At 35.4% G+C, this 16,301-nt stretch overlaps 2 protein-coding genes across 2 annotated transcripts; both read left to right on the forward strand.

The window, feature by feature from the left end:
- The first annotated feature begins 440 nt into the window (after nucleotides 1–440).
- LOC124828973 (putative 2-oxoglutarate-dependent dioxygenase SLC1) lies at nucleotides 441–8,252 on the forward strand. Its single transcript, XM_047302372.2, has 5 exons — nucleotides 441–585; nucleotides 760–1,063; nucleotides 1,224–1,471; nucleotides 7,057–7,399; nucleotides 7,781–8,252. The coding sequence occupies exons 2-5, from the start codon at nucleotides 788–790 to the stop codon at nucleotides 8,054–8,056; spliced, it is 1,143 nt and encodes a 380-aa protein (XP_047158328.1). The 5' UTR covers nucleotides 441–585; nucleotides 760–787; the 3' UTR covers nucleotides 8,057–8,252.
- Nucleotides 8,253–11,169: 2,917 nt separating this feature from the next.
- Nucleotides 11,170–11,765, forward strand: LOC148193943 (cinnamoyl-CoA reductase CAD2-like). The gene is made up of 3 exons (XM_088095620.1): nucleotides 11,170–11,317; nucleotides 11,421–11,590; nucleotides 11,679–11,765. The coding sequence occupies exons 1-3, from the start codon at nucleotides 11,170–11,172 to the stop codon at nucleotides 11,763–11,765; spliced, it is 405 nt and encodes a 134-aa protein (XP_087951746.1).
- Nucleotides 11,766–16,301: the final 4,536 nt, after the last annotated feature.

The raw sequence follows: 16,301 nt of genomic DNA on the forward strand, positions 1-16,301 counted from the left end.
ATTTAATAAACTTTCTACGTAGAATTTGAACTCAAAAATATTTGTTAATAAATTAAAACAATTGTGCATGATCTATAAATTAGATAATTACATGTCCTAATGCTTTGAATATGGACCGTAATGAAGCATAGTGAGATAAGTCTATGTCAAAACCTAAAAGATTTGTTTTTATTTGTAACACAAAAGTCAGCTATATGAAAATAATCCAAGGAATACATGTATACCGAGATAGAGGTAGGTCCTATGAAAGGCACAATTAATCTCCAATTAATGCATAACAGTTGAAATAATAATTGCAGTATTCAGCAGCATCTCCATGACTTCTTCTGCAACTGTGGCGACCCTACTGTCCTTCCCCACGCTCTGACTCAACTTTTGTCAACCATTTTTTAATATTAGAACTTTTCCACCATTAGTTCCCAAACCTAAAGCTGGTTTCTCCAATACTTGCTACTGTTTCTCACCCCACACTTCTCTTCTCTTCACTATATATACACATCAAAATGAACACAACATCATCATCCATCAAACACTTTGCTTTTCATCTCCTACCACTTATAGCCTTCTGTATATTTCTCAATCCAGGTAACAGGGAATGAATATATATATATATATATATATATATATATATATATATATATATATATATATATATATATATATATATAACTCTAATTAATGTGCTCCACTTTTGATTTCTCAACCATGTAAACACTTTTTCCTGCTATGCTGTTGTTCTTAGTTTACATGCATGTGCAGGAGATTTTACATTGAGAAGCTAGCACACATGACTCCAGCAATGGTAGGAAGTGGAGAGAGTAATAAACCAGAAAATCAATATCAGAAAGGAGTGAAGCACCTTGTTGAAAATGGCCTTCACAGTGTACCTAAAAAGTACATACTTCCACCTTCTGATCGACCTGGTACAAACTCAGAAGACTCAAATGTTGCAAAGCAAAACATTGAGCTACCTATCATTGATTATTCCGAACTGATTGGTCCAAGAAGGCAACAAGTCCTTCAATCCCTGGCCAATGCTTGTGAAGGGTACGGTTTTTTTCAGGTGAGAAACCACATAATTTTCCTGAACTTGATGAAATATTAGTGAAACCTTTCAACTATGAGCTACATATGTAAATCTTGTTAACAATTTGGACTTCATCTATAAACAGATTATGTGAATGTGAAAATAAAATCAGTTTCATTTTGTTTGATTGATGCAGCTGATAAACCATGGTATCTCAGATGATGTTATCAGCAGCATGAGGGATGTGAGTGGAAAGTTCTTTGATCTTCCTTTGGAGGAAAGAGAAAAGTACATGACAACTGATATGAGTGCACCTGTTCGATGTGGGACTAGTTTCAGCCAAACCAAAGACAGTGTGTTATGTTGGAGGGACTTCTTGAAACTTCTCTGTCATCCTTTACCTGATTTCCTCCCCCATTGGCCTGCTTCCCCCTTAGACTTCAGGTGTGCACATTCTCACCTTAATTAATTACATATAACCTAAATTAAATATTAATTTATAGTTAATCTATTCTCTCTCTATCATCTATCTCTCCATAGACAACAATTTAAAGCTTAAATCCTAGTATCCATCTATATATCACAGATTAGAATTAATGGCAACTTTCTCCATAAACAAATCAACAACTTTATGCCAACGAGATTGATGCAAGTGGCAGGATTAAACAACGCTACTAAAGCTCTTAAAAAAGGCTCGTGACATGATCTTATACCATAACATGAAATAATCTTCCTGTTCTTTTTTCAACTAAATAAAATATTGCTTCCACTTCTTGCAGACATAAAAATTTAAGTAAGTTGGTCGTAGTTTCATTGCGGATTTAAATATAGTGAAAAATTGGTGTCAATTTGGACATCAGTAATAGTCTTTGTTAGTATTTTGAAGGTTGTGAAAGGAGTAGTTGATGTGGTAGAGAAAATGTAGAGATAGTAGAATGTAGAAGTAGTAGTTGAAAGAAGTGTTGTAGTTGTTTTTTAGTTGTAGTAGATGTTGGCTACATCTTCAAATGGTAGAGTTCATGGGTATTTATAGACCCATAGATTATTCTAGAACATACTAGCCACAACTTATGTGGAATGTTCTAGATTTTAACCTATGTAGAATATTCTTGATTTTTCTTCCTATTTTAGGTTTTTCTAGAATATTCTAGAACTTGTATTACATTTCAATTCTTCTATCTAAGGAGCTTCTATATTCTTCTAGAATTTGCATTACACTTTAATACTCCTCCTTAATGCAAATTCGGTAACTCCAAGCATTGTGCGTAGTAGTTCAAATCTTGGTCTTGGTAATGCCTTCGTAAATATATCTGCAATTTGGTCTTCTGTTGGACAATACTCGAGTCGAATTTGTTTAGTTGTCTCTTCATCTCGAATGAAGTGATATTTAATGGCTATATGTTTTGTTCTTTGATGATGGACTGGATTTTTTGCTATTGCTATTGCCGATTTGTTATCGCAATAGATAATAGTCGGTCCATCTTGTGGTTCACCCATTTCTTCAAGTATTCTTCTTAGCCATATTGCTTGACTTGTGGTTTCAGCAGCTGCTACATACTCTGCTTCTGCTGTTGATTGTGCCACGGTTGCTTGTTTCTTTGATGCCCAAGATAAAATACCCGATCCTAGTGAGAAAGCATATCCTGATGTACTCTTCATGTCGTCCACTGATCCTGCCCAATCACTATCTGTGTAGCCAATCATCCTTGAGTTAGTCATGGTTTTGTACCATATACCAAACTCCTTTGTGCCTTGTAGATATCTTAAAATTCTTTTTCCTACTCCATAATGAATCTGACTTGGCTTTTGCATGAATCTTGATAGAAGACTTTTAGCATACATAATGTCTGGTCGTGTGGCTGTGAGATACAGGAGACTTCCAATTAAACTCCTGTAGCATGATGCATCTGCCTCTTGTGCTCCATCATCTTTCTGTAGCTTCTCATTTACCACCAGTGGAGTAGTGACAGGTTTACAACCATTCATCTTGAACTTCTTTAATAGAGCTTCAATATATTTCTTTTGAGAGATAAATATACCTTCCTTTTCTTGTTTCACCTCTATACCGAGGAAATAGTTCATCAAGCCAAGATCGGTCATTTCAAATGTCTTCATCATGTCTTCTTTAAATTCTATCATCATCTCTATATTGTTTCCTGTATAGATAAGATCATCGACATATATAGAGACAATGAGATGGTACTGACCTTGTGCCTTAATATATAGTGTTGGCTCACTCTTGCTCCTCCTGAATCCTTGATCGATGAAGTATTTATCAATCTTGCTATACCATGCTCGAGGAGCTTGCTTCAGGCCATATAATGCTTTTTTAAGTCTTAGTACTTTGCCTTCATTGCCTTCGTTGATGAAGCCCTGTGGTTGTTCAACATAAATCTCTTCTTCGAGCACCCCATTTAGAAAGGCTGACTTGACATCCAGTTGATAGATTTTCCATCCTTTTTGTGCTGCAAGAGCTATTAAAACTCTAATTGTATCTAAGCGAGCAACTGGAGCAAATGTCTCATTGTAGTCTATTCCTGGTTGCTGTGAGTAGCCTTTGGCAACCAATCTTGCTTTATGCTTTTGTATAGTTCCATCAGGATTGAGCTTTGTTTTATATATCCATTTGACTCCAATGATGTCTTTTCCATGAGGGCAATTTACGAGTTCCCAAGTGTTATTCTTCTCAATCATTTTAATCTCTTCTTCCATAGCCTTGACCCATACTTCTTGCTTTGATGCTTCTTCATAACAGTTAGGCTCAATCATAGCCATATTGCAAGTTTCATATATGTCTACCAAAGATCTTACTCTTCTTGGACTAGATTCAGGTGAAGAATCTTGTTGTGGAGGTGGAGAAAGCATACCTGAATTTTCTACCTCTTCTTGAGTTTCTTCTTGAGATTGTTGCACTGGAAGTAAAATGTTGCTTGTAACAACTTTTTCTTCTTCCCAATTCCAAGAAGCATTTTCATCAACTTCAACATCTCGACTGATGATGAGCTTTTTTGTTTGTAGGTTGTAAACTCGATAGCCTTTTGACTGTGTGCTATATCCCAAAAATATTCCTCGTATAGTTTTGTCTTCAAGCTTGTGCCTCCTTTGATCAGGAACATGTATGTAGCAAATAGACCCAAATACTCGTAGGTGTTTAGCTGATGGCTTTCTCCCACTCCAAGCTTCAATAGGAGTCTTATCTTGGACTGCTTTAGTTGGACATCTGTTTAGAATATAAACTGCAGTGTAAACTGCTTCAGCCCAAAAAGTATTAGGCATACTTTTCTCTTTCAGCATTGATCTTGCCATCTCCATAACTGTGCGATTCTTTCTCTCTGACACGCCATTTTGTTGTGGAGTATATGCGACTGTAAGTTGTCGCTCTATGCCTTCATCTTCACAGAATTTGTCAAACTCGTGAGATGTGTACTCCTTGCCACGATCACTTCTAAGTACTTTTAGCTGTTTTCCACTTTGCTTCTCAACAAGGGCCTTGAATTTCTTGAATACTCCAAAAACTTCTGACTTTGCCTTTAAGAAATAGACCCATGTCATTCTAGAGAAGTCATCAATGAAGAGGATGAAATACCTGTTGTTATGATGTGAAGGTGTTCTCATCGGTCCGCAAACATCGGTATGAATTAACTCCAATAAGTCTTTTGCTCTCCATGCTTTGTCTGTCGAGAATGGTAATCGATGTTGTTTTCCGAGGAGACATCCTTCACATGATTCATTATTCTCCTTCAAGCATGGAAGATCTCTCATCATGTTTTTCGTATATAGAAGTTTTAAGGCATGTGTGTTGAAGTGGCCAAATCTCCTATGCCAAAGCCATGAGTCATCAACTTCTACCTTCATGGCAATATTAGTTCCAGGTTTGAAGCTTATAGGAAAGCTTCTATTTCTCTTCTCCATTTTTACTTGGCCAATTTCTATCATTTTATTGTCATAAATTTTGCATGTATCTTTCTCAAAATGAAGAGAATTTCCATTCTCCATCATTTGGCCAATACTTAAAAGATTTTCTTTAAGATTTGGAACTAGTAAAACATCCTTGATGAATTTCGTACCTTTCTTTGTCTCCACCATGACAGTTCCTTTGCCTCGAGACTCCACTGTGGTGCCATTTCCTAGCCGAACTTTGACATTGACAGATTTATCAATGTCTTTGAAGATGCTTTGATCTTTCGCCATGTGATTGCTGCATCCACTATCCAAGTACCAACTTCCTTCTCTACCAGAAGATTCTTGATTGGCGTAGAATAAGAGTTTCTCTTGATTATCTTCTTCCGCAAAGTTTGCTTGATACTTATTTTTATTACGACAATACTTTTCTACGTGACCAAATTTCTTGCAATAGTGGCATTGAGGTTTTCCATGATGCCAACAATCTTTTTCCAAGTGACTTGTCTTTTTACATATGACACATGGAGGATATTTTTCTTGACGAGTCTTCGAGAAGCTTCTAGGATTTTCTTTATTTCTAGAAATTTCTTCTCTACTTTTATTTCCTTCATATTCTTTATTCTGAGACCGTAATTTTAGTTTTGATTGAAAGGCATTTTCAACCGAGTCTTCTTCATGCCTTTTCAATCTTTGTTCATAAGCTTCAAGAGAGCCCATTAGTTGTGTGATTGACAATGTAGCCAAATCTTTTGTTTGTTCAATCGCGGTTGCGATTGCATCATACTTTTGGGGAATAGAAATTAAAATTTTCTCAACGATCTTTTTGTCAAGAATATTTTCCCCATAGGCTCTCATCTGACTAACTATTTCTTTTATTCTAAAATAGTAGTCTTTAATGGTCTCAGATTCTTTCATTCTTAATAATTCAAACTCTCGTCTTAGAGAATGAAGTTTAATATTGCGTACCTCGTCACTTCCTTGAAACTCCTCTTGTATTGTATTCCAAGCTTGTTTTGCACTTGTGGCACCAATTATCCTTGGAAAAATTGTCTCATCAACTGCTTGTTGAAGAACAAATAAAGCCCTTGAATCCTTCTGCTTGTTTTCTTTCAACTCCTTCTTTTGAGCTGTAGTAAGAGTAGAGGTGTCTTCTGGAATATTGAATCCCTCTTCTATGATATCCCATAAATCTTGAGAGCGGAAGAATGTCTTCATTTTGACACTCCAAAAATCATAATTTTCTCCTTTGAATATAGGTACTGGAATTGATGATGTTTGATTAGTAGTAGCCATGTGTTGAGAATATATTTGGAAGTATTAGAATGAGTTATAGTTTTGTTTGAGGTAGTTGAAAATTTTATCTACGCCCAATAGATGACCGAACGTAGCTCTGGTACCACTGTTAGTATTTTGAAGGTTGTGAAAGGAGTAGTTGATGTGGTAGAGAAAATGTAGAGATAGTAGAATGTAGAAGTAGTAGTTGAAAGAAGTGTTGTAGTTGTTTTTTAGTTGTAGTAGATGTTGGCTACATCTTCAAATGGTAGAGTTCATGGGTATTTATAGACCCATAGATTATTCTAGAACATACTAGCCACAACTTATGTGGAATGTTCTAGATTTTAACCTATGTAGAATATTCTTGATTTTTCTTCCTATTTTAGGTTTTTCTAGAATATTCTAGAACTTGTATTACATTTCAATTCTTCTATCTAAGGAGCTTCTATATTCTTCTAGAATTTGCATTACACTTTAATAGTCTTTTCGGTTCAAACGATTGTCTAGAGTATAAAATAGGGCTAGTTGATAAAGTCAGTAATAGCAGTCACACAGTCATCATTTAAAACTTGAAAAAAAAATAGTTAAAGTCAATTATAGTTATCACAGTCATCATTTAAACTTGAAAAAAAAAATTACTTTTACAACGTTTAAATTAAAATGGACAACTAAAATATGAAAAATAAGAAATCAGACAAAGGAAAAAAAGTCAACATTATAAACTTATAAAGTAGTTTTACACTGTCATCCAATGAGAGATTCTGTTACCATTTTTTTTGGCTTGGACACTATAATGAGTCATAATTATTATGAGTAAGGACAAAGTAAATTATCCTTTGCTTATAACGTAGGAAAGAAGTGGCTACCTACGCAGAAAAAACCAGACACCTGTTCCTGATGTTGATGGAAGCCATTCAAGAGAGTTTAGGAATCATTGAAGGAAAGGAGACAGAAGGAAAAGACAACATTCTAAGAGAGTTGGAAGATGGGAGCCAGATGATGGTGATCAACTTCTATCCACCATGCCCTCAACCTGACCTAACCTTTGGGATGCCTCCTCACTCTGATTATGGATTCCTCACACTCCTTCTCCAAGACAAGGTGGAGGGTTTGCAGGTACACTTCAAAGATCAATGGTTAACTGTTCAACCTATCAACAACGCTTTTGTTGTCAATGTTGGTGATCACCTTGAGGTAAACATGTTCCTTCCTCCATAGATTACATTACTGATTCTTTTGCCACACTTTTTCACTGAAGATGTGTGTCTTAGTTTAGAAAAATGTTTTAGGTTTTGTCTGAGCGAAAATTGGAAATTTCAACCTCCCATGTTTAGCACAAGGTTCGGAAAAAGGTCAACTAAACATTTTGAGTATGATTAGACATCAAATAATACAATATTATACTTTAAAAACAAGCACTTCTTTGGACATTTTATGATGATGTTTTCATTAGCATGAAAATATTAGTTATTACAAAGATTAGTGTTGAACTGAAATTACAATATGAACACGAAATATGAATGAAAAAGTCAAATTTGTGGTCCTGAAATCCCTTTTTGTTGGGTTGATTATCAGATATACAGCAATGGGAAGTACAAGAGCGTGTTGCACAGGGTCATGGCTAATTCAAAGAAGAATAGAACATCAGTGGCTTCTCTCCATAGCCTTCCTTTCAACTGTACTGTGAGACCGTCACCAAAACTCATTGACCAACACAATCCCAAACGTTACGCAGACACCAATTTTGATACTTTTCTTGCATACGTTACCACCAGAGAGCCCAAGAGAAAGGATTTCCTCGACTCCAGGAAATTGACTTCAGTATCCGTAGAAGAAAAAGAAATAAAATAATTTTTATCATTAGATTATTATTGGAACTATATATATAAATTGAAGTGCCATGGCACACAATAGAGGAAAGGTATCTGTGTAACATATTATCAGTATTAATTTTGATATTGTAGGACACTCTGATTGTCACTGATCACAGACATGCAATCTCCTTCTCTTTATCTCCATTATTATATATGTTTGTACCATGTCATCAGTCTCGTGAGCTTGAGCAAAGATGCTAGTATGGTACTTCAATTAATTACGGAAAATAACTAGATATATATCTTTGGAGATTTTCTTCTCATTCACACTATTTCTAATACCTAGGTCATGTGCCCATCTACCAAATTCTGTCAGAGTAGAAATCACATAACAAATAAATGAAGGGTAAATCATCAATAATTTATATCAATACACAAATTTATACAAGTAAATATATAATTTAATTAACTGATCCAATTAATATTATCTGGTTCATTTCAAAACGATGTTAATTATTGAAATGGATACTAGATAATTCATAATAAATAAATTTATTGAGGAATATTGATATTAAAACATATTAATACTTGTATTGTATGTCTTTTCGATCAAACTCGAACGATCAATCATCAATGGTCGGTATCCTCTAACTGACCTCTTCAACATATTACCTTTGGCCAATTACCTTGATTGAACTACCTGACTGATCGATTACAAAAGGTTATTGATAAGAATGGTAATCATAAATCAACTTATTAATTACTTATTAAGATATGATTGAGCCATAATTTAAGTCAACAAAAAGATAAAAAAAAGTCAATATAACAACTATTATAACTTTCACATACATTCACATAATATGCATCACTTTACTAATTACTAACCGATTAGTTATATACTAATTTTACCATTGAAGTACCTTCTTCCAGTACTATCTGAACATACTTTCAACGATGTGGAAAGAGAGCAACTGACAACCCAACACCCATTTGACCACAAAACGCAACAAGTACACTCAAACAATAAGAACAATTACGTCAGAAATCATCAATACTCAGTGTTGAAGATTGTCTACAAGCCCATCCAAAAACCTCCCAAAACAATGCTAATCCAATCAAAGACTTTAATAGACACATATCACATAATCATTGACTATAGTAAATTCGATGCATCTATCTACAAATTTTCTAATGTATTAGAATTTTCGTTAATTAGTCATCATCATTTGATATATTAATCTATATAATTTGGACAATTATTGAAGTGAAGGTAACTCTCATAATCATAGTACTTTGTACTTAATACATATAATTACAACTTAGATATATAACGAAAGCTCACCCAATTAAATAGGACTTATCACTTAAGCGATATAATAGTATGAGAGAATAACTTTTACCTTTCTCTCATTTAATCTACTATACTTATTTTTCACTCCGATTGTTTTGTCCAAAATCAATGTATATATTAAAGTCACTAAATTTAATCTATACACATCAAATTCAGCAACAATTATTATTACTGTCACTAGTAATTTATTAGAAGTTGAGTTAGATTCCTTTATATCAATTTCTTGCAGGCCGAGTAATAACTATATAAAAGTTAGGTGACACTCCTAAATTCCTAGTAAAGCATTACCAAATCTTACAGGATGTTGTAAATAGTTAGATAATTATGTTAGTTTACAGAATTAGTTTTTTCTGATATATAAACAATTTGTATATTGTAATTCAGTATTAATACATTCAATAAAAATCTCTCACAATCTTTCAAATCAATATTATCTTGTTCGGAGTCCCTTCTAAATCCATGGATTTCCTACCCTCTGGTTCTTCTTCTAGACATTAGTCTTTCTAGGAGAACCATATCAATTGGTATAAGGAGGTGACCTTCCATCCATGTCTTCACAATGGCTGGCAACACCCATTTTGTACGTGACGATTTGACCATTTCAAAGCTTCAACCGAGTCTCGCTTCTTGGAGTTGGGAACGTCACTGGAGGCCCGCTTCATGACATTGGTGCATCTTGGAAGAACAATCTTGCGGAGATAATCAGGAACCGCGTAACACATTCTTTCGCCAATAATGATAATCAAACTCGCCCTTATTCTTGTAATACTAGGTTGGCTAGGTTGGATTTTCCTCGCTTCAAAGGGGATGGTGTGAAACAATGGTTAATTCAATGTGAAACCTTCTTCTTGGTCAATGGTACACCGGATGATTACAAGGTTCGCTTAGTAGTCGTTCATTTTGAAGGCAAAGCTCTGCAATGGCACCATGCCTATGTCAAGAATATAGGGTTATTAAACCTTCCTTCTTGGGAGACATACACCAAGATCTTGATTGCTAGATTCGGCAAGGTGTGTGTGGATCCTATGGCTGACTTAATGCAATTATGACAAAAGAATTTTGTTCAAGATTATCCTGAAGCCTTTGATCGAACAGTTTCACAAGTCGAACTCTCAAAAGCCAATCAATTGAGTTACTTTTTGGGCGGTTTTAGCAAGATGTGAAGATGATGGTTCGAATGTTTCAACCTACCTCTGTGATGAAAGCTTTTTTGCTAGCTAAAATGTATGAATATGCCAGCAACATCAATTCTCAAGCTAAGTCATTCCATAAACAACAGAAACCACCTTTGTTACCTAACCCCACCCAACACACGGAAGATCATTGCACTAGTAGAAAAATACCTTTTTATGACAGACCTATTATAACGGATAAAAATTATCCATTATAATAGGTTGACCGATGGTAGAATGGTAATAAAAGTAAAACATATTATAACGTAGTTTTATAAATCTGTTATAATATGAAATGCGGTGGCAAACTTGTAAATAAATTTAAAACATATTATAACGTAGATTTCTATATCAGTTATAATTTCAAACACGGTGGCAAACTTGTAAATAAATTCAAAACATATTATAACGGAGTTATACATATCTGTTATAATACATAAGAGGATTAGAAAACTTTGGTAATATATTAGAACTGATTTTAAAAAATATCTCATAATATCTCTCAAAATCTGATTTTTCTATTTTCCTCAACAATTTCAGTCAGGTTAAAGTGTCGAAGTCTTGGCAAGCCCTAATTTCTCCTCACATTGAATTGATGGCGCAATCTTCCCTCATTGTTGGCTCTCCATGGTCTTCCCACGCTCTCCATGTTGTCATCTCCGAGGCGCCGGACAAGTAGTTTGTGTTACCGGAGCTTCCGGTTACATCGCTTCCTGGCTCGTCAAGTTTCTTCTCGAATGTGGCTACACCGTCAAGGCCACCGTTCGCGACACGAGTATGTTTTTTTTACTTCTGTAATTTTTGTTTTCGTCAGTGATTATTTGTGGTGATACATTACTATTTGGAAGATTAAAGATTGGGTAATGTGTGATGTGCAGATGATCTCGAAAAGGTAGATCACTTGCTCAGCCTTGATGGTGTGAATGAGAGATTGCATCTCGTCAAGGCGAATCTTCTAGAAGAAGGTTCCTTTGACTCTGCCGTTGAAGGTTGTCACGCTGTGTTTCACACTGCTTCTCCCTTTTTCAATGATGCCAAAGATCCGCAGGTTTGCTTCTTTTGCGATTTGATTTATGTATTTATTTTTTAATCTGTTTTGGCTGTGTAATATTTTGTTTTTAATTTATCTATTGCAGACTGAGTTGTTGGATCTTGCAATGAAGGGGACTCTAAATGTTCTGAAATCGTGTGTGAACTCGCCCACGCTGAAACGCGTCGTTTGAACTTCTTCTATTGCTGCAGTTGCGTTCAGTTTTTGCTTTAATTGTAGAACTGTTTTAGCGGTGGAGATTGCTAGAGGGATAATGTATTTCCATGAAGAGTGTGAGGCTTCAATCATTCACTGTGACATAAAGCCTCAAAACATCTTGGTGGATGAGTTTTGGACTGCCAAAATATCCGATTTTATGTTGCAGAAGAAACATTGAAGTTCATGCCCCTGAACCTGAGGCGGTTAGTCTCTGCTCCTGGGCTTATAACTGTTTTGTTGCAGGAAAACTCAATAAGATTTTTCCTTGGGAAGTGGTGGATGACAAAACTGCCGTGGAAAACATGGTTAAAGTGGCACTTTAGTGTATCCAAGATGAACCTTTTCTTCGCCCAACAATGAAGAGTGTCGTATTGATGTTAGAAGGGGTCACTGACAGAAATTCCTCCTTGTCCCGCTTCTAATTCTACTTGAATTTTCTCTGTTAAGAAATGTCGCAGTGTTCATGAATCATATGCTTTTCAGTTTATTTGTTTGTGGTTGTCTTACTGTCACTTGTTAGGCTTATTTTATGGTGCTGTTAAGGTAACAAGACAGAAGTTGAACTAGTAATGCATAAGGTTGGGATGGCATTGTTTGATTAATGTAGCCAACTCCAACTAATGGGGTAAGGCTTATCTAATGAAGTTTGGTTTATTTAACATCAGTTTTAAAAAGATATGTGGATACTTATTACAATCATTTATTAGATATTATTTCTTAGCTTACTGTTTCTTATCCATGAATAGGTTGGCATTTTGGTTCTCAAATATATTATTGTTGAGAGCAATTATGAGCAAAGAAGTTGAAAATATACACTTTGGTGATGGTTCATGCATCAACAGTGAATGTGGTGTAGTTGGCAACACTCTTCATAAAGAAGAAAATGGCAACATAGAAAAACAATTTCATAGCTGGGAGATGAAAGAAGAACCCGTGTAGATGATCAAGATCAAGAAAGTTTTTCTATTTATTTATGGAAAAGAAAATCATGTGTTCTAAAAATGATTTGTTCTTTTAACTCTCTTAATTTTTAGAACCAAGGGTGTTGTTAAAACAGAAATATGATTATAATTTTATTGGAGGTTAATTATAATAATTATTTTTTTTTAAAAAAAAACATATATTATAACGTACTAAACAATGTACGTTATAATATCTTTCGTGTATATTATAACTGATTTCAGAAACTACGTTATAATATGTTATTATAACGTAAATTTCTGCTACGTTATAAAATGCGCAGACTTATTATATCGCCCAGAATTATGTCCCCAATAACTACGTTATAATAGATCATTTTTGTACGTTATAAAATGTGATTTTTCCACTAGTGTTGGCCAAAACCACAATCTCGAAATTTAACTCCGGCTTTTATGAATGAAAGACGAGCCAAAGGCCAACCCCCGCTCATAGCCTAACCCACAAGAAACTACATATTCACGTCCTGGAATTGGATGAGGACAATACTCCAGATGACGAAATCACACCTCTAGTGGAAACAGATTAAACTAGTGTGGGGGAACCTTTAATTTCAGTTAATGCATTGACGAGAGTTACTAGTTTCAGAACAATAAGAGTCACATGTCTTTTAAAAAAGAAACCTCTACATATCCTCATTGACAGTGGAAGCACTCATAATTTCTTGGATGCTCACATGGCCAAGAAACTGGGATGTAAGATTGTGAATATGGAGCCTTTGAGTGTCAAGGTGGCGGATGGTGCTAAGGTTCATATTAACACCATGGTTAAAGGCTTTTCTTGGGTACTGCATAACGCACCCTTCAAATCTGATATGCTGTTATTACCACTAGGATGTTGTGATATGGTTCTTGGTATAAAATGGTTGATTACCATAGGGGATATCAATTGGAACTTTCAAAACTTGACCATGGAATTACGATGCATGGAAGGAGATGATACAAACGTGTGACAAGGGTGAAGGTACTTTATTACATTATTTATCAACCCATGCAGACTCCAGCACTATTCCGGATAGCATTGAGAAATTACTACTGGACTTTGAAGATGTGTTTCAAGAACCATCCACGCTTCCCCCTAAAAGAGTTACTCATGATCATCAAATTCCTCTTGTTCAAGGCACCAACCCAGTAAATAAAAGACCTTATAGATATCCTAAGCAGCAGAAAGATATCATTGATGGACTTGTCCATCAGTACTTGCAATTTCGTATCATTCAGAATAGCAACAATTTGGTTGGCAAAAAAGATGGGGGATGACAACTTTGCATCGATTATAAGGAGTTGAATAAAAGGATAGTAAAAAAACGGTTTCCTATTCCTCTAGTTGATGATTTATTGGATGAATTACATGGTTGGAATTTCTTCTCTAAGCTTGATTTGCGGTCTGGGTACAATCAAGTTCAAATGGTGGAAGAATATATACACAAGACAACCTTTAAAACTCACTAAAGGCATTATGAATACTTAGTTATGTCCTTTGGGCTAACAAATGCGCCTGTCACTTTTCAAGGACTCATGAATACGGTATTCCAAGAATTATTAAGGAAATTTGTCCTCATATTCTTTGATGATATTTTAGTTTATATAACCTATCTTGAAGATCATTTGATTCATTTATACAAAGTTCTTTCAACATTGAGGACTCATTATCTATTTGCTAAGAAGTCCAAATGCTACTTTGGAGTTACAAGGGTGGAGTATTTGGGGCATTTCATCTCCAAAGAAGGGGTGGCCACAAATCCAGCCAAGATAGCTGATGTAGAACAATAGCCATTACCATAATCTGTGAAGCAACTAAGAGGGGTTTTGGGATTGACAGGGCTATTACAGAAGATTTGTAATCCAATATAGCATCATAGCTAGACCATTACATGACATGCTAAAAAAGGATGGATTTAAGTGGACGGAAGAAGCCAAAGGTGCTTTTCAGAAATTGAAAACTCAACTAAGTAACCTGTTTTGGCTTTGCCTAATTTCTCCAAAGACTTTATATTGGAGGTAGATGCATCTGGACAAGGAGTGGGAGTTGTTTTAATGCAAGACCAACACCCTATAGCCTACATTAGTAGGAGCTTTAATTCACAGCAACAAGCACTATCCACATATGACAAGGAACTGTTGGGGTTGTGTTTGCAGTTTAGAAATGGTGACACTACTTACTTCCTAAGAAGTTTACTATTTAAACATATCATCAAAGCCTCAAGTATATCCTGGATCAATAGTTGTCCACGATTTTTCAACAAAAGTGGCTAGTTAAGTTGATGGAGTTCGATTTCAATATTGAATACAAACAAGGGCGTGAAAATATAGTTGTGGATGCTTTATCCAGAATAGGATGTTCAACTCTCCTTATTCATCAACCTACATCTTAGTTACTAAATACCATAAAAGACACTTAGCAAACAAATATCGATTTAAAATAAGTCATCACAGAGTTACAAGTTAATAACAACACTCATAAGCATTTCTCATGGTAGAGGGAGAATTGAGGAGGAAAGGAAAATTGGTAGTGGGTAAAGATCAAGAAGGAAGAGAACAACTTCTTGTATGGTTCCATGCCAGTGCTTACGGAGGGAATTCAGGCAGGGATTCTACTCTTCACAGGACAAAATCTATAGTGTATTGGAAAGGCATGACCAAGGATATTAAGACATTTGTACAACAATGCCAAGTATGCCAAAGGAACAAATATGATACTGTTGCATCACCTGAATTGTTGCAACCATTAATGGTTCCAGACCATGTATGGCAGCATATTGTTATGGATTTCATAGAAGGATTACCTAACTCTTTTGGCAAGCAAGTGATCTTTGTCATGGTGGACAGATGGAGTAAAGCAACCTAATTTATGGCATTACAACATCCTTATACAGTTGCAACAGTAGCTCAATGTTTCTTAGATAACATCTTCAAACTACAAGAATTTCCCACTACTATTACAAGTGATAAGGACCCCATCTTTATAAGCTAGTTTTGGAAGGAGTTTATGACCGTCTAGGGGGTTCAAACCCAGCTTTCCACTGCCTACCATCCTCAGATAGATGGCCAGACAAAAGTGGTCAATACATGTGTGGAAACATATTTAAGATGCATGTGCTGTGATGAACCTAAGTAGTCGTCCAAATGGCTTTCGTTGGCTGAATGGTGGTATAACACAACTTACCACAATTCTATAAAAGCAAGCCCCTATGAAATCGTTTATGGCCAGACCCCTCCTGTTCATCTACCATACCTACCAGGGGAGGCTAAAGTGGAATTAGTTGATAGAAGTTTGCAAAAAAAGGGAAGAAATCCTTAAGCTGGCAAAATTCCACATGAAAAGAGCACAAGAAAGAATGAAACAGTTGACAAATAAACATAGATCAGAAAGAGGATTTCATATTAGAGATTTGGTTTTTGTCAAACTTCACCCATATAAACAAATCTTTGTAGCATTTAGAAGCAATGCAAAGCTGGCTCCTAAATACTATGGGCCTTATCCTTTCCTTGAAAAGATTGGTGTAGTGGCTTATAGGGTGCAATTACCAGTA

The sequence above is a fragment of the Vigna umbellata genome, chromosome 8 (assembly GCF_029865625.1).
Source record: "Vigna umbellata cultivar VRB3 chromosome 8, Vumbellata_1.0, whole genome shotgun sequence".
NCBI classification, from domain to species: Eukaryota; Viridiplantae; Streptophyta; class Magnoliopsida; order Fabales; family Fabaceae; genus Vigna; species Vigna umbellata.

Excerpts from the sequence above, each read along its gene's own strand:
- LOC124828973 (XM_047302372.2), top strand. The coding sequence starts at position 788 with ATGACTCCAGCAATGGTAGGAAGTGGAGAGAGTAATAAACCAGAAAAT. Across the intron at positions 1,064-1,223 it reads AAGGGTACGGTTTTTTTCAG|CTGATAAACCATGGTATCTC; the intron begins GTGAGAAACCAC and ends TGATTGATGCAG. Across the intron at positions 7,400-7,780 it reads ATGTTGGTGATCACCTTGAG|ATATACAGCAATGGGAAGTA; the intron begins GTAAACATGTTC and ends GTTGATTATCAG.
- LOC148193943 (XM_088095620.1), top strand. The coding sequence starts at position 11,170 with ATGGTCTTCCCACGCTCTCCATGTTGTCATCTCCGAGGCGCCGGACAA. Across the intron at positions 11,318-11,420 it reads GGCCACCGTTCGCGACACGA|ATGATCTCGAAAAGGTAGAT; the intron begins GTATGTTTTTTT and ends TGTGATGTGCAG. Across the intron at positions 11,591-11,678 it reads ATGATGCCAAAGATCCGCAG|ACTGAGTTGTTGGATCTTGC; the intron begins GTTTGCTTCTTT and ends TATCTATTGCAG.